This window comes from Macaca thibetana, chromosome 17 (genome assembly GCF_024542745.1).
Source record: "Macaca thibetana thibetana isolate TM-01 chromosome 17, ASM2454274v1, whole genome shotgun sequence".
NCBI lineage: Eukaryota > Metazoa > Chordata > Mammalia > Primates > Cercopithecidae > Macaca > Macaca thibetana.
In genome coordinates this window covers 21,531,028-21,554,762 of record NC_065594.1, presented here as the reverse complement: position 1 = coordinate 21,554,762, position 23,735 = coordinate 21,531,028, and the positions used below count along the sequence as shown (strand labels likewise).

At 38.4% G+C, this 23,735-nt stretch overlaps 2 protein-coding genes across 9 annotated transcripts in view; one reads left to right on the top strand and one right to left on the bottom strand.

Annotated features, from left to right (window-relative positions):
• The window catches only part of DNAJC15 (DnaJ heat shock protein family (Hsp40) member C15), a 354,888-nt gene that overhangs the window by 195,797 nt on the left and 135,356 nt on the right, over nt 1-23,735 (bottom strand). The window lies entirely within an intron of this gene.
• EPSTI1 (epithelial stromal interaction 1) overlaps nt 1-23,735 on the top strand; it is a 225,984-nt gene that overhangs the window by 68,122 nt on the left and 134,127 nt on the right. For 5 of the 8 annotated variants that reach the window (XR_007720730.1, XM_050766208.1, XM_050766212.1 and 2 more), the window contains exons 7-9: nt 5,960-6,053; nt 13,031-13,063; nt 14,711-14,794. Coding sequence is in view for 7 of the 8 variants with exons in the window: in XM_050766208.1 (XP_050622165.1) it covers nt 5,960-6,053; nt 13,031-13,063; nt 14,711-14,794 (211 nt within the window). In the remaining variant the exon portion in view is untranslated. The other 3 variants (XM_050766209.1, XM_050766214.1, XM_050766215.1) reach the window with 2 other exon arrangements.

Below are 23,735 nucleotides of genomic sequence, written 5' to 3'. Positions count from 1 at the left end.
TCTCTTTGCAGTTGATGAATGTCTTCGGAGAGATCCTTTAAGACTATACTAATATCCTGTTATCTGCAAACCTTTGCCCAGTGATTTTAGCATTTGTAAATGGATCTTGCCCACAATTTATTTTTACCTGGGTGTTTGCCTAATAGTCATTTTGTATTTGAGGGAGACTTTCTGACGTGAGGTTAAGAATCCTGAGTTGTTAACTCTTGGTTAAAGATAAAGAGATTTTTGCCCCCTTGGAAAGGTTTGGAAGGCTAGAGGGAGGTGGGGGGGCTTAAGTGGCTGACATACGGGGCAGTGTGGGATTGAGACATTGAGTGATATTGAATGATGGGTGAGACTGGGACACTCGGAGGTGACGGAGATAAATAGGAATGTGCAAGACAGGATAGGACTAGTACTTAAAGGAGGTTATCCTTGGTTCTGAATTGGCACTTTCATAAAGTTAACTTTTGGTGAATATATATAAATTTGTGTAGATCAGCTTGGCACTATTAAGCATGGTTTAATCATGCATAGGCTGAGTGCAGTGGCTCATGCTTGTAATCCCAATACTTTGGGAGGCTGAGGTGGGAGGATCACTTGAGGCCAGAAGTGATCAGCCTGGGCAACACAGCAAGGCCCCACCTCTAAAAAAATATTAGCTGGGCATGGTGGTGTGCTCCCGTAGCCCAACTATTTGGGAGGTTGATGTAGGAGGATCACTTGAACCCAGGAGGTCAAGGCTGCTGTCCAGCCTGGGCAACAGTGTGAGACCCTGTCTCAAAAAACAAAAACAAAAATTTGTATATCTATTTATGTGAACCTATATTAGAATAAAATTCTACTTCTAGGTTTATATCCTAGAAAAGTATTTATGTATTTGAACAAGATGTATATACCAGGATGCTCACTGGAAAAAACCATAAATATCCATCCATAAGAATGTTACATGTATTATATCCATATCATAAAATGCCAGTCAGCTGCCAAAAGGAATAAGATATATATTTATAAATATGGAAAAATCTCGAAGATGTGGTTAGATGACAAAAATCTATTTTCAGAACAAAATATAGTATCCCACTTAAAGAAAAAAGTCTGTTAGGGTAGGAAAAGCTGTAGTTAAAAAACGTAAACACCAAAATTTCGGTGACTTAAAGAACAAGAGGTTTATATCTTTCTTGTGGAATGATCCAGGGCTGATGTTTGAGTCAGGTTAGCTTTTGCCCCCTGGCATTAAAAGCTTCAGGCAAAGGGTGACTCTACTATCTTTTGCAAATGCCTTGCAAGCCCACCATCATCAGTTAGAAGGAGGAAAGAGTATTAAGAATCCTGTGAGAGGTTATTGATGTGGATCACTTCAGCCTGGCCCATACATTTACTCACATTTCATTGACTAGAATGCAGATATATGCTCCTAGGTCACATCTAATTGTGTGGGAGCTGGGAAATGTAGTCTAGCTATATATCCAGGAAGCAGAGAAACACATTTTAGAGAACAGCCGGCCTTCTCTGCCTTATCCTAATTACCCTCCCCCAAGGTAAATCACTGTTCATTTGTATGTAATTTTAAATAGATATTTATCAATTAATAGAAAATAATCAGGATACATACTTGACAATTCATGATGTCCTTTGGGGAAAGGAGTCAGGTTGACAGAGATGTTATATAGGACCTTAACTTTTTTCTTTATATTTTTATCTAATTTCTATTCTATTTTCTGACTCGTATTTATGTATTACTTGTGCAACTAAAAATTAAATTATTAAAGACCAGATAAATGAAGGGAAAGAATTCCTTAAAGTTTATGTAATAGGTTGATTACTTTGATTAAGTACAAAGTTCTCCCAGCATTACTACTCACTTTCATGTTTTGTTTTATAAATCTTGTTCTTGTGATCTCTTAAACAGGTTTTGTGTATCCCAATAGATTTTCTCTCACTCTCTTACTTACATAGGCTCTGTGAGTGCTTGTAGGTGTGTGAATGTCATTTGCTCATACCCAGTTATGTGAAACTGACTCGAGCAAAATAATACTTCTTTAGATTGTCCTACAACCCATATTGCTAAGCACATGGCAGAGACTCAGGAAATATTTGTTGCCTGCATGAATATATGCGTGCCTGTACGAATGATTACTTACCTAAACCTCATGGTGGCAAAGTTCAGGTTTGTGAAGCTATTGCAAAGTACATGTAGAATGCATTATTAGATTATACAGTTCCTAAGACACACTGAGGTTTTATTTCCAAATGTGTTATATAGCATGAATTATTCATAAGTCAGAATCATGTAGACTTAAGATAATTATGCACATTGAATATCCATCTGTACTACTGTAGTAGTTCTTACCATCACCAGGGGTGCTTTTAAGAAACGCAGATTCCCAGATCCCACTCCAGACGTGCTGAATTAGAGTCAAAGGCTTAAGTCCAGTAATTTCTAGGAAGCACCGCAGGTGATTCTCATGTAGCCAGCGCCACACTGGTCTTCCCACTGGCATTCTGGAAACTACTGTTCTATGAAATCTGGAATGGGACCTGCCAAGTCTCCCTAGTAAACACCACCATAGTCTGTGTGAGTTTTTTTCCCTTTTTATTTGAGAAACATTTCAAACACACAGAAAATATGTATCAACCACTAAGGCCATATTGTTAAGATATTACTTATATTCGGTTAATTAAAAAAATAAATATTACAAAGACAGCTATCCCTCCACCCTCATCCTTTCCTTCTCTGTCTTTCCCTAGCAATAACCACTGTCCTGGTATGTAACATTTGTCAATGTGCTTTAACCAAAAACTACCAGGAACATACCTGTAGTTGAACAAGTTGGGTTTATTACTCATTGCAGCAAAGGAAAATGCATACCATAGGGAATGGTGAGTTATCTCCGTGAGAAAGTGTTAGAAAGACCCTACTACAGGATTTGTGTTTTGGTTGGGTAATTTTGGGGAGGTCTACGGAGGCAGGGAGTTACTCTGGATTGGACGCCATCAGACTGTGGGGACAATTTTATGATTGGATATCTCAGTAAATCTTTCCTATGGGAAGGACCTAGAGTGACTATGAAGCTGTAATTAGTGAAGAAGTAGCAGTCATTCACTTAGAGGAGATGATGTTTGGTACTTTGTGGATTGCATGATGACCTTGTGTGAAGTGGATATTCTGTGTGACTACTTACATCCAACAGTGGAACAAGGCTTAACTTCAGTGTCGGATCAGATCAGTTTATAATAACACTGAGATTTAGACGTGAGCATCAGATCAATTCCTGGATGCCAGGAGCTGCTCTTCTCACTTGGCAAGTGCTTCTAATTTTACTACCTATAAGTGAATTCGCAAAAAGCATAGACTGCTTTTTAAAATATCATTGTATCATAATTTGAAAGGCAGCCTCCTCCACTCAGGTATTTAGGAACCAAAACTGATAGAGACTCCACCACCTTCAATGCACAACTTCCAACATTTCCTTGAGGGCTGTCTCTGTTCCACCCAGGAGAACAACGTATGGAGGCACATGCGTGGGAATTTTCTAATAAGTTAGTACTGGACGTGGCATTCATCACTTCTCACATTCCAATGGTCAAGACGCGATCATATAGCCAACCTTAGCTGCAAGGGAGGCTAGGAAATGTAGCCAAGTTGTGTGGCCAGAAGAGGAGAATGTAAATTTTCATGACCATTTAGCAGTCTCTGCTACAACTGTATTCTGTTGAGGCAAGATTTTCTTGAAGAGACCTTTCAGGATATGCCATAGAAATCAACGTAAGAATGAGCAGGAAGGATCCTTAAAAATCCTAAGTTGGACATGAGTAAATTTTATTTTGTACTATGGAGAATAGAGGAAGAAATCTTTTATGCTTGGATCAGAGTGACAAAGTGGAAGAGAACCACCCCTCTCCAACAGGCTGCAGAGTCACAGTAGTGATAATACCAAGAAACCCGAAGGGCAAGGTGAAAATAGTGCTAGAGTCCAGGGTTCTTAGTCCAGTTGGACTTCCCACAAGGTTGGTTTTCCTTCGTTTGCCCCTCAAGCAGGTTCTACATCTTACTTTTATTAAATATAACCACAGTTACCTACAGGGATCCCACTTCAGTTCAACCAATATATGGAAATTTTATTATATACCAGGGACTAATGCTAATAGTAGAAAAATACGAGTTAGTGTAGTAAAATGGGACTTCCTTTGTATAGTTGATCACTTGACAGTAATCCACATCCTCTGCAGGCCCCTACCTGTATTCCTCTGGCAGTCCTGTGGCCTGTCACTCTGCTTTATATCCTGCAGCATGAGTGGGGTAGTGATAATTGGCACAAGGGCCACAGCTAGAGGCTAGCTATGCAGACAGCTTTGTGCTTGGTGTTGGCAGGTAAGATGCAGCAGTCAGTAAACTGAGGGGCTGCCTGTCGACTTGGTCTGAAGTTTCCTCCTTGCTTGTCACAGTGTTTCTTTTTCACTGCTTTCTCCTATGGTCTGCACTCAGGATATTCAGAGATCTCATCCAAACTTCTGGCATCGCTCTTCTTTTTATACTTTTGACTGATGACTTCATAAAGCCCCAGACAGTAGGGCAGCTTCCAGACCCTGCGACTTCATTAGTCTCCTTGTCTATTCTGGGCAAGATAAGTAATCCAAGACAAATGGAAAGGCTGCTCGTCTCAACTGCTGAATGTTTCTCAGGGTTATGTTTCTCAGGGTTCTGTACGTTGCTTCACTTTTATTTCTTCCTTCCCCAGATCAAGCTTCTGACCTTTTTCAAATGCCATGTTCTACCTAAGTAATTATTTGAAGTGGTGTTGGCACCTGTTTAATTTCTAATTCCTTGTTTTCCCCCTACACTGGATGCCATTTGTTCTTACCAGATACTTTGCATTTCCTTTGATGCCCATGTCCTAAGTACTTGATGAATTAGATCTTAGCATTAGGCTTAAAATGTTAGGGGGAAGCAGAGGGCTAGCAGGAGGGAGGGAGGGAGATGGGAGCAGGCTGCACAAGTCTGGGGCAATATAAGTCAGTGCTCAATGAGGTATGTGGCTGTGAATGTGCAATGAAGACATAAAAATCCCACAAATTACATGAGAAAAGGACAGAGGGGTAGAAATTAATCAAGGTAGGCAGAACAGGCCAGGCACTGAGGGTAAGGGCTAGGAAATCCAGTGTTCTATGCTTGGCATAAGTGAGAGGGGAAATTGGGGTGGTGGTTTGGATTTTTAAGGTAAAAACAGAGAGCTTCTTATTTAAACTGAGGACATTTCTAGGTCAGTTTTTCAGAGCTAAAAAGAGATATTAGAAATGCAATCTAGAATCAGCAGCACTTTTTAACCTCTATGGAGGCTTTTTCCCCTCTCTGAAACAAAATGCAAAGGACTGTGTGTGTGTGTGTGTGTGTGTGTGTGTGTGTGTGTGTGTCAACAGAGGGTCCACTTTTGCTTTCAGAGTCCCAAAGGGCTCTGTGATCCATAAATGGAAAAGAGCTGCTGGATTAGAGGGTCTGTGCATCCTGACAGCGGTCAAAGCCATGAGGGAGATGAGATGAGAGGGTAAAGGGCTTAATGTAAAACTGGCGTGAAGCAGGATGTTGTAGGGCGTGAATGTTCGGCAGCTCCACCCTGAAGTCTGAGTGTTAAGCATTAAATGTTCAGATAGGAAATTAGGGCCCCGTGCGGTGGAATGTGCTCTGAGAGAGGACTTGTATTTATGTCAGTAACACAAAGTGGAAAAAATGAGGCCATAGGTTCACCTTTCATAAACGTAGTTTTATATTTTTGAAATATTGTTCTTGAAGAATGCAATCTTGCAATCGCATTCTGTTTTGATTTCTACTACACCTTGTTCTCAGCGTAACTTTCTGTTCTGCCGAGGACAATTTTAGTCATCACCCACATAAGTCTAGGTTAGTATCCAAAGGAACAATAAAGAATTATATTCATATTTTTGTGAAGGCACTAACACCTGTTTGTGTTCCTGGTAGCAAAACCACCGAGTTCTTGAGCAAACTGAACGTAGAATCGCCAGACAGAAGTGCCTGTCAAAGTGCTGTTTGTGGCCCACAATCCTCAACATGGGTAAGTGAAATGCTATGCAGGGTGCTGCCTGGCACATTTTATAGAGGTATTTAGTGACTGAAGATTAGGGATATAGAGTGACTTGTACATCACAGAATGCTGGAACTAAAGACAGATGACCTGATCCGAAACTTTGACCTCAACTGTTGCCTGAGCTATGAAATAATGCTTGTATTATTTTATGGGCACCTGGACTAAAACAGCCTCAGAGAAGTCCTTCCTCTCACCCAATCATTCATTTACCCACTCATCCACCCACCCATCCATCCATCCTTCCATCCTTCCATTCTTTAAATTCATAGGTCTATATAAGGCCTACTGAGTGCCTACAGTTTCTGCCCAGTGAAGCTTAGTAAAGGAGAACACCATTGGTTTTAAAGCAAACTGCTGAGCCCAGAGCATATCACGATAAGAGAGCACTACTGCCTTATGAGGAAGAAGCATCTAAGTCAGACCATGTGTGTTAGATGCTTCCTGGGAAATGACACCAGAGTGGAAGCTTAAACTATGAATCAGTAAAGTGATGAGTCTTTCCAGGTATCAGAATTAATAAAGATACATAGAGCAACAGTTAAGGTATAAATGCAAGAAATAAGTATGGCTTGTGTTGCAGAAGAAGAGTTATGTAGCCACAGTGCAGAAAAGTGAGCTAGTAGGATATAGAAGTGAGCAGGAACCATGAGGACCCTTTCCCAGTGGTGTTACCTCTGGAAATTCAGATGGGACAGTTCATTGTGTGAGTTGTCTTGAGTCCTGCAGGATGTTTAGAATCCCTAGCCCCTGGGCATGAAGGGCTAGTAGCGCCACCCAGACACTGAGACATCTAGAAATGCCCCCACACAGTGCTTACCAATGAGACATGTAGAAATACCCGCATACTGCCTGCTCGTGGTGCTCCTGGTAGAAAACCACCACAGAAATTTGCATGCCACCTTGAAACACCTAAACCTCATTCTGTGAGTACTGAAGGTATTGAAAATTTTTAAACAGGGAAATCTCAGGGTTGGATTTGTGTTTTCATTCTGGATCACATTGGTAACATTGCGAAGGATGGCTCTAGAGGCATAGAGAAGCAGAGAGGCCCCCCAAGGCTTCTGTATCAGTCTGGGTGAAGGATGATGAAGACTTCAGCCAGGACAGCAGGGGAGAGGATGGAGAAGAGAGTGCAGGTCAGAAAACTGCTTAGAAGGTGAAAGCAGCAGGGCTTGGTTATTGACTTGCTAATTGGGGACAAGAAAGTAAGTGTTATTAAGGATGACTCTGGGTAAGGGTTGTAGCTGAAAGAAAAGATGAATTTACGTTTCTTAAAGTCTCAGGTTTCTCAGGGTTTGGGTAGCTAAATCAGTTGTTAACCCTTATCTTCATCTCCCCTTACCGCTTTCTCAATAGAACCCTCATCTTCATCTCCCCTTACCCCTGTCTCGATAGAGACCGTGTTTTTAAATGTCAGGAAGATATTATGACACTCCTTAGGAAGAGGTCATTATACTCCTACTTAGAAACCTTTAGTTGTTTCCTATTTTTTTTTTTTTTTTCTGCTTCTAATGTGATGTTCTAAAGTCTAAATTCGTGAGTGTGGGCCCTACAAGTTATATTAAAGGAAATCCATCATCTCTTCCCTCACTGCAGGGCTCTGGGGGAAAGAGTTGAGAGCTGTAGGCAGTGGAGTTAAATCATGTGTAGATGGCAGCCCTAAACACCCGTCTGGATATCCTTGTGGCTGTGAGGGAGGGAGAGGGAGAACAGGAGTTGGATAGCTTTACCGACTGGATTTTCACCTACCAGGCTGGTCTTCCTTTCCGTTTGAGGGCTCCCTGTGTCCTCTGATGTGGAACACCTGGCAGAACTGCGTGTGCTGCTCTATTGATTTTGGCTCATTTCTTCAATTTAACAAGATCATCCTGAATTTTAATACTGTCGTCCAAAGCATTAGCAATGTTTCCCAGAGCTGCATTTTCTGTGGATTGATTAGTGCATTTGTCATAGGATCCTCAGAGCTATTAATAGAAAATATGGAGTGGGATTGGACCCAGGATGGTTCCTTATAAACTGCACGCAATAGCTGCTCTAATTTTGACCCCAAACTGTTAATACAGTTTCAGTGTTCAATATATTTAATTGACTTTTTACCCATATTATACTCTTCTCATTCTGTCTAATCCATATGCATAGAATTCTTCTGAGAATGCTTTGCAGAACCATTTCTAATGCTTTAGGAAAATCAAATATGTACCTTGCACTTCTGTGGAGAACATTTCTTTGGAAAAAGAGGACACCTGCAGTTTACTGTAGCTATGGTCAACGTATAGAATGTGAACGCTCTGTGATTCCCATCTATATGGGGTGTGATGAGTTGGAAGAATTTATATGTATATTTTTAATACTTTAATTTTACTACCTAATGTAACTTTCCTAAGATTTTTCCTCTTGTGCTTTTCTCCTTTAAAAGTGGATCTGCCGTTGGCAGATTGGGATTTAATAAATACTGGAAAATTATGTCAATGTAAAAGATTACAAGAAAAATCCTTTAGTGGTTACAAGAAAGTTCCTTTTGGCTTAGGACTTCAGACAAGAGATATTTACAGGGTTCACTTTTACATGTGGATTAATGCAGTTCTCTGTATTGTGTGGGTAGGCAGAAGTACCAGCATCATCAGACCTCCCTCAGCAACCATCACTGCATATTTCTAGTTAAATGTGAAATGGTTTCTAGTCTCTGGTTTTATGCCCCCACTTTTTTTTATCTTTTATTTTTTAAATTTTTGTAGACAGGGTCTCACTCTGTCACCCAGGCTGGAGTGCAGTAGCGTGATCTGGCTCACTGCAACCTCCACCTCCCAGGCTCAAGCCATCCTGCCACCTCAGCCTTCTGAGTAGCTGGGACCACAGGCATGCACCCCCATGCCCTGCTAACTTTTGTAGTCTTTGTAGAGACAGGGTTTTGCCACATTGCACAGGGTGATCTCAAACTCCTGGGCTGAAATGATCCACCCACCTTGGCCTCCCAAAGTGCTGGGATTACAGGTGCAAGCCACCGCACCCGGCCTTACGCCTCTACTTCCTCAACAAAGAATAACGATGTGAAAAAATCTCATCCTGGTGTTTCACTTCCCCAAATCATTCAGTGGTCCCCCATATCTTCAAGGATAAAATCAAAATATCTTAGCTTAGGCACAAAGCTCTTTCCTCTCTCTGTCCCTCCCTCCCTCCTTCAATTCTAGATTCTGTCTCTTTCTTTACAATGGCCCCTTTTTAGTCCTCTAGGGTCTGCAGGACTGGCCTCGAGTCTAAATCTTTGCTTCTGCAAAGGGGTAAGGGGAAGCAAAGCTTTTGAAATCAGGAGCAAAGATTTCAATGCAGACCAATCTCAGGCCCCACTGCAGGCCTCCTGAATCAGAGCTTGCATTTAACACAATCCATGGGAGATGTGTGTGCATGTTGATGTCTGAGGGGCCGAGCTCTCTAGCTCGTGCCTCTCCAGCTGTCCTCTCTCACACTACTGTGAGCACTCAGTGCAGGTTGGTTATTGTAATTTTTATCTACGTGTCACATGCTCATTCATTACGAAGTCAAATAAAATACTTACTATGTGTCCCTTTGCTCCACTTGAATTCCACTTCCACCCCAACACTTGGAACACTTAGCATTTCCCATTGCTGCTGTAACAAATTACCACAAATGTAGTGACCTAATAGAACAAACATTTATTCTCTTACACTTCCGGAGATCAGAAATAAAAATGAGTTTTAAAATGCTAAAATGAGGTTATCAACAGGGATGGTTCCTTTTGGAGGCTCCAGGGGGCATCTGTCCCCTGTCCCCCCAAACCCTTGGCACATGGCTGCATTACTCCAATTTAGCTTCCATCTCACCCAACCTTCTGCACCCTCCCTGACCTTCTTGGCTTCCTCTTATAATGACCCTTGTGATTACAATGGGCCCACCTGGACCATCCAGGCTAATCTCTTCATTTCAAGATCCTTAATTTCTGGAAAGTCCCTTTTGTCATATAAAGAAACATTCACAGATTCCAGGGATTGGGACATCTTTGGGGGGCCATTATGCAACCCACCACCTGTTTCTTTTCTTAGTTAGCTCTGAATATCTGTTAATATGTGTTGATATGTCTTGACTAATCAATTTTAGACCTTATTAACTCATTTCTTCCTCTCATTCTTATAATTATTCAGTAATTTGAGCTTTCCCTTTTATGACTATATAAACATTTTCTCACTGCCAAGCCAGTTGGTATACTGTGGTTATATCTTCCTGTAAAACTCTTTGAACATATTTTATTTTAGCGTTTTCTTAGTTTCCTTTGAACATTTGACGGTCTTCTGACAGCTTTTGTGACTGTTCTACAAAATGCCTCTTGATGCAGATTTCTAAACAATTTTCCAACTTACACCTGTCAGATAACCTGTCGATTTTTTTTTTCCTCTCTCTCCTGGATCCCTCTTTCCTCCTGCTTTAACCTGTCCTGGGTGTTTGTAGGCCTGGTGCACAGCCGTTGTTCTGGGACTTTCCTTTAACACAATAGTTCTCAGCCTCCTCTGCACACTGGATTCACCTAGGGAGCTTTAAAAATCACAGACACCTGGGTTACACCTCCAGAGAGCCTGCTGTATTGTGGCCTGGGCTTCAGGGTTTCAAAAAGCTCCCCGGGTGATTCTAATGTGCAGCCAAAGTTGAGAATCACTGTTTTAAAGTTATCTTGGGAATTGCTTTTATTGCTTTCCTAAGTTGGGTTCTCTGATTTCTGAGCCTCATTTCTTCTATTTTCTTGCTTTATTTCTTTGTTTTGGTGGAGCATATTACTTAGTAGCTTCCCAAGAGAAGACACATGGAAGGTAAACATGTTCAGGTCCTTCCATGTCTGAAACTATCTTTATTCAGCTCTCACACTTTGCTTGCATTTTTATTGATGACTATTCCAAACTGGACATATTTTTCCTCCAGAATTTTGAGGCATTGCTCTTCTAACTTTGGGTACTGGTTCCTGAGAAATCCAAGGCCATGTGAATTTCAGGCTTTATGTGGGGGATTTTCTCTGTTTCCCCTGAAAATACTTTAATATCATCTTTTCTTTTTCTGGCATTCTGTAATGATGTGATTTAGTGTGAAAGTCTTTTTGAAATTGATTTTCAATCTAGAAATTCATCTCTAGTTCTAGATGATTTTCTTGTGTTATCTGTTTGATTTATATCCCTTCATTTTCTCTTTTTGGAATTTCTATTATTCAAATTGTAGACCTCCCAGGTTTATCTTCTAACTTTAGAGATTTTCTCCTGTAAGTTATCTTTGACTATCTTTTTTCTATATTTTGGCGTATTTTCTTGACTTTATCTTCTAAATATTTTACTGATTTGGGTTTTTTTGGGGGAAGAAGGGGAGATTTTTAAAAAAAATTCTCCAAACTCCTCCTTTTTTCTTTGTTACTTAAAAAAAAAGAAATATATAATTTCTTACCTCTCAGCAGAAACAGTACAGGAAGCAGAAGAGAACTCCAAAGAGAGGGACTCAGAGGCTCACTGGTCAGTATGCAGTACTTTATAGAGTCATTTCATTCTCTGCCTGGCATTTGTCCACTGCTGCTGTCTTTACATGTATGCCCGGTTTAGTTTCTCCAGAAAATACACTTTTCATTTCCTATTGGTGTTGGGTGAATTAGCACCGGGATTTTCAAGGCAGGAGCAGGTATATGGGGGTGAAGGGTTTCTACTGAGACTGTCTAGTAACTCCTTTCTTTTACCTGCCTGTTACCCAGCTGTCTTCCTCAACAGCTGATGCCTCCATTTCTTGGGCCCTCATGTTGCTCTGTGGAGAGAACTGGCTCCCCATGCGTGTCCTCTGGCCCCTTCCAGCAAGTCTTCAGGTTTGCTCTTTTCCTCTCTAAGTCACTTACTGTTTCTTTATCTACTTTGTCTTCATAGATTTTCCTCTGTGAATATGGATCTCTTGGTTTTTGAAGATAGAGCTTGTGTATATTTCATTTTCTGCTCTGTTTCGGGTAATTTTGGGGAGAATGGAACAGGAACATCTTTACTCCACCATCCTGAAAGGAGAACTTAATGCTTGTCATAGGTCGAGACCCACACTTCTCAAAATTTGTGTGGAAGCCCTAACCCCTAGCCCCTCAGAATGTGACCCTATTCAGAGGTAGCATCTTTACAGAGGAAATAAGTTAAAATGAGGCTCCTAGGTGGATTCAAATTCATTATGAAAGATGTCCTTATAAAAAGGGGAAATCGGGACACAGAAGCATGCATACAAGGGAGAGGATATGAAGACACGCACAATGAAGATGGAGTCTGCAGGCCAAAAAGAGAAGCCTGGAACAGATATTTCTCACATGACCCTCAGAAGGAACCAACCCTGAAGACACCTTGATTTTGGACTTCTAGCCTCCAGAACTATAAGATAGTAAATTTCCATTCTTTAGGCCACCAGTATCATAATACTTTGTTATGGAAGCCCTAGCAAACTCATGCACTGCTATTTTCCATTTGCTCATTTGATGCTCTTCTCCCTGCATAGTCTGATTCCTACTCACTCTTTGAAATATAACTTAGTCTCACTTGATTTGGAAAGTGTCCTCAATCTAGTTTAATTAAATATCCTTCTTTTTGGCTTCTTCTATCATAATAGCTATCATGCTGTACTGTAACCTTTAATCTTCTAGTTTGACTTTCACACTAAGCTATAAATGCTTGAGGTCTGAAGTCGTGTCCTGACACAGTGCTTGCACAGAGAAGGCTTAAAGACTGTTAATTGAATGAGTACATTATAAGCATAGCTTTTGGGGAGGATAAATAAAAGTGTATTTTGGTTGAATGACAAAATATAGCATTGATATTGTATTAAATGGATATTTCAGTGTTAGAAAAATTGTGTGAATACAGTGACTTAGAAATTTCTGGTGTTTAGAGCTAAGAAAAATAGTGATCAATTTATTCCCTTCTATTATTTTTGAACAGAAACTTCCTGTCCTGCCTAGGGATCACAGCTGGGTAAGCAAGCATTAGGATTGCAAGTAACTGAACTTTTCGTAAGTTCAGATGCCATGTGACTTCCCAGTTTCTGTGGACCTTTATAAGGCACCTTATTTAATAATAAGATATTTAAGAACCACTTTTTTCTGAGTCAAAAACTAAGACGTGTATTCTAATAAAAGAACGACAAAAATGACAAGTTTAAAGGGAGGTTATTCAGATAGAATTTAGATACCTCATTCAAGTTGTAATTTTGCATTAACTAAATATTTTATTCTACCTTTTAACGTCTTAAGTAGAAGCTGTCTTCTCTCCTTTCCTTCTTTCCTGTCCTCTCTTCCCACCCTCCTTCTCTCCCTCCCTTCTTCCCTTCCTCACTAGGTCTTACATGGAATATTTGTGATAAAGACTAGCCTTCTCTAATATAAAAAGAAGGGGTTATCAGAAATAAAAAGAAGGGATTATCAGAGAATCACTTTTCCCCTTCTATGTCTTAGCACAGTCCCCTTGAGTTTAGGATGCAAGTAAGAGAAAGTCATAGGATGTATGTTTACTTGCCCAGGATTTGGGTAAACCAGGGATTTCTGAACACATGAAGCTCCAGTTTTCCAGCTGGCAGTACCATAGATGATACCATTTTGAAGGCTTCTCTCTTTTTCTGGGAAGTGGTTCTTATTATTTGATGGTATGTGGATTTTTATAGTGACAGAAATGGGAGAGTGAACTAAGAAGTGCTTGAGAAAAGTTATATAAAAGTTCATGTAGGTTGGAAAAAGGGGGAAACCAGCCTACCTGAACTTTATGGGTTATTAGTCCTGAGAACTAGGTCTGAAGTATGTAACCTGCTGCCATGATGCTGCTGGTAGTTTTTTATGAGATCCACATCATTTCCTAAGCATTAGCTCTTTGCCTTATAGAAGCTGGGGCTGCAGATCAATTGAAGGAGAGAAAGCATATGACAAATAAACAGAACACTTGAAATGCCATACATTTCAGAACACACGGTCCCTGTGCCCGGGTGTGGAGCTCTGGTGTGGTGGGTCAGAGACACTGAAGGCCATTCTCCCTCATGTGCTGGCTTGCCAAAGGCTTTGGTGTCCTGTGTTCCTGAACAGGCTTTGTTTTGCTTTTCAGAAATAGAAATAAGCTTCATTCAGATTAGGGATGCAAGCACTTAGAAAATACGCATCCTTGAAATTATATGGTATCAACCACTAGTTGACAAGCTGCTTAATCAGATATCATTAATGAGCAGTAGACATGCCAGTTCTTCTAAAGACAGTGCCACTATTGCTTGTCTTTAATACTGACTGATCAACTAGTTGGAATATTCTGGAAAATGTCCTAAACTTTCCACTAGAAGGAATAAACTATGTTGATTATCTCTGAGGGGATATTTTTAAAGCTTACTTAAACATTTAGATCATCCTTTCAAATGTGCAGGATGATTGTGCTTACACTCGTTTTCTTTTTGTATATCCCAAGGGACATTTTCAGACATTTGCGTAAATCACTCAATAACCAAGTGTGTATGGAGAGCTTACTATATGCTCAGTACAGAGGTTGAGTTATTAGCACCAGGCCCATAGTAGGCAGCTTGGTGTACTGTGACAATACTTTATTCTATCAAGTTGTTTTTTTTTCTCTCTCTCTCTACCTTTACAGGCCAGAAGCTGGGCTTATAGAGATTCTCTAAGGGCTGAAGAAAATAGAAAATTGCAAAAGATGAAGGATGAACAACATCAAAAGGTACTTACAAGCCCCTACTAGTTATTGCTAACTGTTTATTTGAGGTACTAGATAATTTTGAAGAATTTCTGAACAGAAATATTTAGAAACATGAAAATCTTGAAAACAAGAATACAAGCATTGAAGGTAAAAGGTGAATTTCTGGATGTGTCTTAAGAGTATGGTGGTGGCTCCTTCTGGTCAAAACTTTCATGGTACCTAGCCTCGTGGAGTCACAGGGGATCTGCCGTAGTTGGTGCCAGTAGGTCACAAAGAAGATGATAGAGCACTGGTGAACTATCTGCAAAACAAAACACCACCACCATCATTGCTATTTTTAAACCAAAGATACATAAAATTAGAGATGGTATCCAGAGAATGTGATAATGTATAAGAAAGTAGGCTTGCAAAGTTATGAAACTGACATAAATATTCACTAAAAATAGTTATACACATACATTAAAACAAAGTTACACTACACGGGTATAAAAATATGTGAGGCATTCCATATGTTTTGAGCAATGGAAATCAGTGAAATGAACGCAGAGTGTTCTAAGAAAAGTGCTTAAAGAATAATCTTCATTACAATATGAAATTTCTGGTATGGTAACTGAAAATAGTCAGTGGCATACTTGGCGGTCATACCTGCTTTTAATAGGCCAGAAGCTCCTCAGCATGAAATGAGAATGACGAGAAAGACCCATGGTTAGCTCCAAAGTGCCACTTTATTTCAGATCCTTTAAACAAGAAAGAAAGGGAGTGGGGTGGGGCTGGAACTAACTAAATAATTGATCTTTCCCAACATTCTTATTTTCCAACATTTCCTCTTGCTATACTAGTGGTTGACAAATCCTGTCACTATTTCTTATAGAACATTTCTCAAATCTCTATCTTCAATTCTATAATTAACTAGAATTCTAGCTCCCATTTTGATTTCCTTGATTTGGTTTAATTTACTTTTTCTTTGTCTTTCCCCAACAAGGTAACTTATTACAACAATGGTGTATAAAAATTCCATTGAAAAATGAACTATTTGTACTAACTGATGTTGCTAGAATTTGACCCTTTTGAGTGCTATCTTCTTCCCAACACTGTGGAAATCCTTTCTCATTCATAGTTTCACCCAGCATATGGTATAAATGTGTCACTAGGGTATTTTGTGTACCACAGGTCATTATTAAATCACTGAAAGAAATCATGTCAGTTGTAAATTTACTTATTTAGCTCCTATGTAAGCAAAGACGAACCATGAAACACTTTTATCCCTTAGTGTTTTTTTTCTTTTAATAAATATCTTTTTGTCTTGACAAGATCCTAATCTTGAAATCAATTAAATAGGCAATGTTATGGTAAGATTCTAGTAGTTAACAAGTAGAAGCTAAATCTGGTACATAGTCATGTTGTACTTTTAGTGATGTCTGCCAAACGACATAAAGGTGTTCATCTGTTTCTATGAGCTTTTAACTTAACATAAAATTGTGATGTACGTAGCATACTAAGGTGAATGTTGCAAAGTCAGTTGTAGATATGATTTATTTTTAAATAACTTCTAGTGGATTTTAAATAGCGTTTTTAAAAGTTTGGTATATATATTTGGAACATAAAAACTATTAAAAGTAGAACATTTGACAAAGAATGCTTAACAAATTAGAATACTAGATCTAGGATTTAATTTTCGGGTTGAGCAGTTATTTTAAAGAGTGAAAATTAAACTTTTTATTTCTTAATCTTGTTTTTATTCTAGGCTTAGATAAATATTGATATATATATATTTTCTGGTTATTGATTGACCATATTTTTATTATATATCCTTTTACATACATTATTTCCTTTTACTTACTGTAGCTTTCAGTAAAATGAATAACTTTAATATATAAATAATTCCATCATTAGGGATTTCAGTAACAGTAGACTGCACAAGGATATTTATCCATCTATTCTACCTTACTTTTGCTTTTCTCTTGTTTTGCCTGACGTGTTGTTGTTGGGAAATGTTCATTGAAGGCATTTCCTTTTTTTTGAGACCAGGTCTCACTGTCACCCAGACTGGAGTACAGTGGCGTGATCTCGGCTCACGACAACCTCCGCCTCCCAGGCTCAAGTGATTCTCCTGCCTCAGCCTCCCAAGTAGCTGGGATTACAGGCACATGCCACTAACACCCAGCTAATTTTTGTGTATTTAGTAGAAACGGGGTTTCACTATGTTGGCCAGGCTGGTCTCGAACCCCTGACCTCAAATGATCCACCCGCCTTGGCCTCCCGAAGTGGGATTACAGGTGTGAGCTACCACACCCGGCCTAAGGCATTTCTTTATTTGTAGACCCTTTCATTCCTTATTACTTGAATTGTTTACCTTAAGAAAATGGGAGGATCATGTTTACTATAAGAAGATACAAAACACAATACATTTTTATCATTGCACCCATTTATGTTTGTTTTTTCCATTCATTCAACAAATATTTATTGGATACCTACTATGGAATAATTCTTAGGTAAATAATCTAGGTTAAGTTTAGGTGATAGCACATAAGTTTTGTTCTATGTGTCTCTCTGACTTTCACATTTTTAATTACTCTTGGCTCTGGGGACAAAAAGAGCCTCCTCAAGCTTAAACTCTAAATGTTTTACATGTGATTCACTTCCTTCTTCTAGAAATTTATTTGTAATTCCTCTTTTTTCTATATCTTCAATACATTCTTCTCCATCGGATACTTCCTTTTTTTGTCAGAAATATGCCACGGTTGGTGCCAGTAGGTCATGAAGAAGATGATAGAGCACACGTGAACTTCTCATCTCATCTTACCATTCTAAAATAAACCAGCTAACCCCTTCCTTGATTTTGCTATCCTCAGAGATATTACCTTTTCTGCTTCTAGCAAATTTAAAAAAAGACAAAGGTAATTTTACTGTAACCACTTCTTGATTATCCACTTCATCCTTAATTCCTTATGATCTGGTTTATATTCACAAATGCTGTTACTGAAATTGCTTCCTAAATGTAAAGTCCCTTCTGAACATACAGTTTAGTGGTCTTTTTGTAATTCCTATCTTCTCCCTGAACTCTGTAACACTAACACCACTTTAAAGCTTTCCTTTTCTGGCTTTTTTTTTTTTTTTAACTGTATTTTTCTGGTTGATCTGTCTCAGAGTAATCTCTCCCGGCACTCATTCATTCATTCTATCGGCAAACATGTATTGAGTTCCTGTTATATACTGAGCCTTGCGCAAGTTGCTGAAGCTATAATTAAGATCAGGATAGACAAGTTTCCAGCTCTCCTGAAATTTACATTTTAATGGAGGAGGTAGACTATTAAAAGGAGACAAACAAATACAATATTATACTTGTAAATTTTCTAGTGATTCATCACCTTGTAGTTATTTGTAGTAACTAATTGTGTCAGTTATCTCATTACTATGAAGAACTATCTGAGATTGGGTAATTTATAAAGAAAAGAGGTTTAATTGGCTCACAGTTCTGCAGGCTATACAGAAAACGTGGCTGGGAAGGCCTCAGGAAACTTAGAATCACGGTGGAAGCCGAAGGGGAACGAAGCACATCTTCACATGGCCAACAGGAGAGAGAGCAAAACGGGATGTGCTATATACTTTTAAACAAACAGATTTCCTGAGAACTCACTATCATGAGAACACAGGGAGGAAATCTGCCTCCATGATCTAATTACCTCACACCAGGTCCCTCCCCCCAAATTGGGGATTACAATTCAACATGAGATTTGGCTGGGGACATAGAGCCAAACCATAACCCCAATGCTACAAGGAAATAAATTATGTGTTGTGATAATTTCAGAGTGTTGTGATAATTTCAGAGTGATGTATCAAATATTGTTGGTTGCCTGCCTCTCTACAGCTCTGATTTTTCTTCAAGTGTCCGTTCCACTTTGCATGAACTGTGTTTCAGAAAAGACAGGTTCTACCCCAGCTCCAGGATTCATTCCCAAAGTGGTTTAACTCTTCATGAGAATGCCGTTCTCCTTGACTGCAATTGGTTTCACTGTGGACATGTGATACAGTTTTGACCAATGAGACTAAGGGGAACCTACCTTTGAGGATAGATTTTATCAATATGAAGTATACTACTTTTTGCATTTAATGATTTGTCAGCTGGGTTTCTTTTTTGATTGTTTTGTCTGATTCTAATAATTCCTCAACCAGTTTTTTTTGTTGTTAGCATTTACATGACATTTCTTTAATCACTTAATTTTAACATCTCTGTATCATGGTTTGAAGTAGATTTTGAGTGGAAAAAATGGTTTTCCTTTTACCTAGTTTCAGAATATCTTTTAATGGGTAGATTGATGTGTTCTCATTTATTATGATTACTAGCACATTTGCATGTATTTATATTCTTACTACATGATTTACTTTTTATTAGTTATGTTTTCTTTTTTTTACTGACACTGAATTTTCTGTTTCATTTATTTACTGTTTTTTTCCGTCTCTCCACTGCCCCTTCCTGTACTATAAGAAATTTCAGTGTTTCTATTTTTGTTTCTAATCTTGCATAGCCTTTGGTTGTCTCTTTTAATCTGAAAATACATGTCTCTCTTCAGTTCTCCTTTTTTCTTCCTAATTTTCTTTTATGTCTCTTTACCCATATTGTCTTTGTTCTCCATTTCTGGGACATCAATCAAATGGACTTTGGACATTTCAGATCTATTCTGTGTATACCTTCATTGTTTTCTTATACTTCTTATCCCTTTGGCCTTTTTTCTTTTAATTGGATTCTGGAAGAAAGCTTTAGCTAGATCATCCTGCTCACTAAATTTTTTTCTTGGCTTTTTGTTCTGCTTATTTGGCACATGTTGAGTATGTCTATTTACCAAGATTGCTGATTTGGGAAGTAGCGGTGTTCTGCTTTGTAAGTGCAGTATTCTTTCTCATCTCATTTTACTTAATGTTTGTATGTTTGTAGCTATACAAACATTAAAGTTTTCTATTTACCATATTAACTGTTTTTTTTTCTTTCTATTTTAATCTTTATCTCCCATGGAATTCTTTCTCAAATGTTTGGTTATTCTTATCTCCTTATATATATTTGGATATGCTGCTGAGTGAGGTATGTAGGAGCTTGTCTTCTGTGTGGAGTAGCCTCGTGTTCTCTTATAGTCAGTAGGTACTTGGGACGTTGCCCTGTTTCCTTGAGCCCAGCCATGGCTCTCCCATTCACGTCTTACCTTATGGGCCATGATGGTGCAGCCTACTATGTAGTGCAAGTGTGGGAGGGGAAAGAACCCACTACCAAGCTGCTCTCAGTGCAGTTTCCTAACTGATCATCTTAATGACCATCCCAGTATTCCCTCCTGGAGCTCCTTCAGAAGCAGGTGGACTTAGCTCCAGTTTATCCTGCACATTGGTTTTCCCTTGTAATGTAACCTGTCTCCTTTCTCTCTTTCAGAAATGTCTTAAAATATCTGATAAGCTGATTGCACTTATTGATTGTTCATGGTTATTGGTTTTATAGTCATTTAGAAAGTCATTGATTTTATAGTCAAAATATATACAAGAATCAGTAAAGTACTGAAAGTCAGAAAATAAACGATTGGGTGACAGAGGAAATCATTATTGTAGAACACATACAAAATTATAGTGAGAGCCTTTTATAGGAAATTCATGTAAAGCTGTACTCAAAGAAAATTGCAACATTTTAATCCATTCAATACTAAAAAAAGAAAATAAATGAATTAAGCATCTAATCCAAGAATTTAGAACAAAAACAATAAATGATCCTGAAGAAAGTAATTAAGATAAGAACAGAAATTAATAATAAAACTCTAAGAAACAGCTGTTATAAAAATCCAACAGCTTGTTCTTTGATAAGGTCAACAAATGAACACATCTTTGGTAAGTCTAATCAAGAAGAGATTAGTAAAAATGCAAATATACAGCATTAGAAATGAGGGACTATAGAACCATATATTTGGAAAAGATTAAAATTGTGTTACTGTAGACAATGCTGTGGTAATAAATTAAAAATTTGGATTAAGTGAATGATTTTCTAGGAAAATATATAACTCTATTCATAAAGACCAATGAAAATGCAAGTGATTTCTGAAGTTTTCTGAGAATTACTTCCCCCAGGAGGCTGAACTTGGATAATTTTAGAGGCAAGTTCCTTCAAATTTTCAAGGAACAGGTTTTTTTCCCTATGCTTTACAAATTATTTCAGAGTAAGAAAAAAGACGAAACATTTTAGAATTTTATTTCACTATCCCCATGATGTCACAGTCTGATGAAGCATGTGCACACTCACGCACGTGCGCACACACACACACTCTCTCTCTCCCTCTCTCTCACTCTCTTACAGGTAGACCAATCATATAAAGATGGAGATTAACATCTGAAAGAAAATTCTAGTTAATGAAATTTTTCTCTCAATAGCAATTTACCAAGGCAAAGTAGAGTTTATTCCAGGAGTGCAAAGATAACTAGCTGTGTATTAAAACTTTTTATATCTTATCACTGCAATAGGGTAGATCATGTGAGAAGAATATTTGGCTATCTCTTTAGTTACACAAAAAGACATTGATAAATTTTAATTTTTACTATCAATTAAAAAACACTTCAGTAAACTAAAAATAATATTTTATTAACAAACGTGTAGTCTTCTAAACCAATAACCAACATTATATTCAGTGGTGAGATACTAAAACTATGAACAACATAAGGATGTTTGCAACCCCTAATAAAATGGATGTTACCCAATATTATTCTGAAAATTCCAACCTCGTGCTACTCAAAGTTATTTGATGGAAAACTTACTTTTTTAACTAAAATAAAAAAAATAAAAAAAAACCCCTGTTTTTACTGAATGGAACAAGGTTTGGATATTTTTTAACCAACTTGATAAAACTAAAAATAAAGGAGCTTTTCTAATTATTGCAAGTAGGTTGTTATTTATGGATGGGAGCAATTTGCCTGTACAAACTAAGAGGATCAACTGAAAAATGATGAGAATGAATGGAGTTTAATAAAATAGTTGGGCTAGGCGTGGTGGCTCACTTCTGTAATCCCAGCACTTTGGGAGGCTGAGGCAGGTGGATCACCTGAGGTCAGGAGTTCGAGACCAGCCTGGCCAATGTGGTGAAACCCCATCTCTACTAAAAATTAGCCGGGCATGGTGGCAGGCTCCTGTAATCCTAGCTACTTGGGAGGCTGAGGAATGAAAAGCGCTTGAACCTGGGAGCCAGAGGGTGCAGTAAGCCAAGATTGCACTATTGCGCTCTACCCTGGGCAACGAGAGTGAAGCACTGTCTCAAAAAAAAAAAAAAACAAAAAATGAAAAAAGAAAAAAGAGAATTGGTTACAAAATATATACAAGAATCAACAACTTTCTCAAATACAAGCAAAAATTAATTAGAAAATACATTATGGGACAAAAAGGTCTAATCAAAAAGCAACTATATAAATAATTGTTCAACAGCTAAAAAAAAATTAAAAACTTTCCTGGAATCCACAAAAGTCCATTTTTAATTGACAAAACATTATTTGTATTTATAATGTACAACATAATATTTTGAAGTATATAAACATTGTGAAATGGCTAAGTCTAGCTAATTAACAAATGCATTACCTCACAGTTACCATTTTTGTGGTGAGAGCACTTAACATTCTTTGCATTTTCAAGAATATAATAAATGATCATTATTGTCATTAACTATAACTATTGTCATTAACCTTGTCGTGCAATAGACCTCTTGAATTTATTCCCCATATCTAACTGTAATTACGTATCCTTTGACCAATATCTCCCTGTACCCCACCATTTCCTCCTAACCACCCCAGCCTCTGGTAACCACGATTCTACTCTATTTCTACGAGATCAGCTTTTTAAAGTCCATGTGTAAATGAAATCATGTGGTATTTGTCTTTCTGTGCCTGGCTTATTTCATTTAACATAATGTCCTCCAGGTTCATCCATGCTGTTGCAAATGACAAGATTTCCTTCTTTTTATGGTGGAATAATATTCCATTGTGTATATATCCCACATTTTCTTTATCTGTTCATCCATTGATGGACACTTACTTAGGTTGATTTCATATCTTGGCTATTGTGAACAGTGCTGCGATAAACATGGGGGTGCAGATATCTCTTTGACATACTCGTTTTATTTCCTTTGGATAGACACCCAGTAGTGGGATTGCTGGATCATATGGTACTTCTGTTTTTAATTTTTTTGAGGAAACCTAATACCTCTTTTCATAATGGCTGTACTAATTTACACCCCCACAAGCAGCGTGTAAGGGTTCCCTTTTCTCCATATTCTTGCCAGCGCTTGTTATCTTTTGTCCTTTTTGATGATAGCCCTTGTAATGGGGGTGAGACAATAGCTCATCGTGGTTTTAGTTTGCATTTTCCTGATGATTAGTCATGTTGAGCATTTTTTCATATACCTGTTGGCCATTTGTGTGTTTTCTTTCGAGAAATAGCTACTCAAGCTTTATGCTTATTTTATTTTATTTTTATTATTATTTTTGAGATGGAGTTTTGCTCTTGTCGCCCAGGCTGGAGTGCAGTGGCATGATCTTGGCTCACTGCAACCTCCGCCTCTCGTTTTCAAGTGATTCTCCTGCCTCAGCCTCCTGAGTAGCTGGGATTACAGGCGCCCACCACCATACCCAGCTTTTTTTTTTTTTTTAATGTAGTTTTAGTAGAGACAGGGCTTCACCATGTTGACCAGGCTGGTCTTGAACTCCTGACCTCAGGTGATCCACCCACCTCGTCCTTCCAAAGTCTAGGGATTATAGGCGTGAGCCACTGTGCCTGGCCCTTTTTGCTTATTTTAAAAATTAGGTTATTTGTTCTCTTGCTATTGAGTTGAGTACCTTATGTATTTCGGGTACTGACCCCCTATTAGATGTATAGTTTACAAATATTTTCTCCCATTCTGTAGATTGTCTCTTTAGTCTGTTGATTGTTTCCTTTGCTGTGTAGAAACTTTTT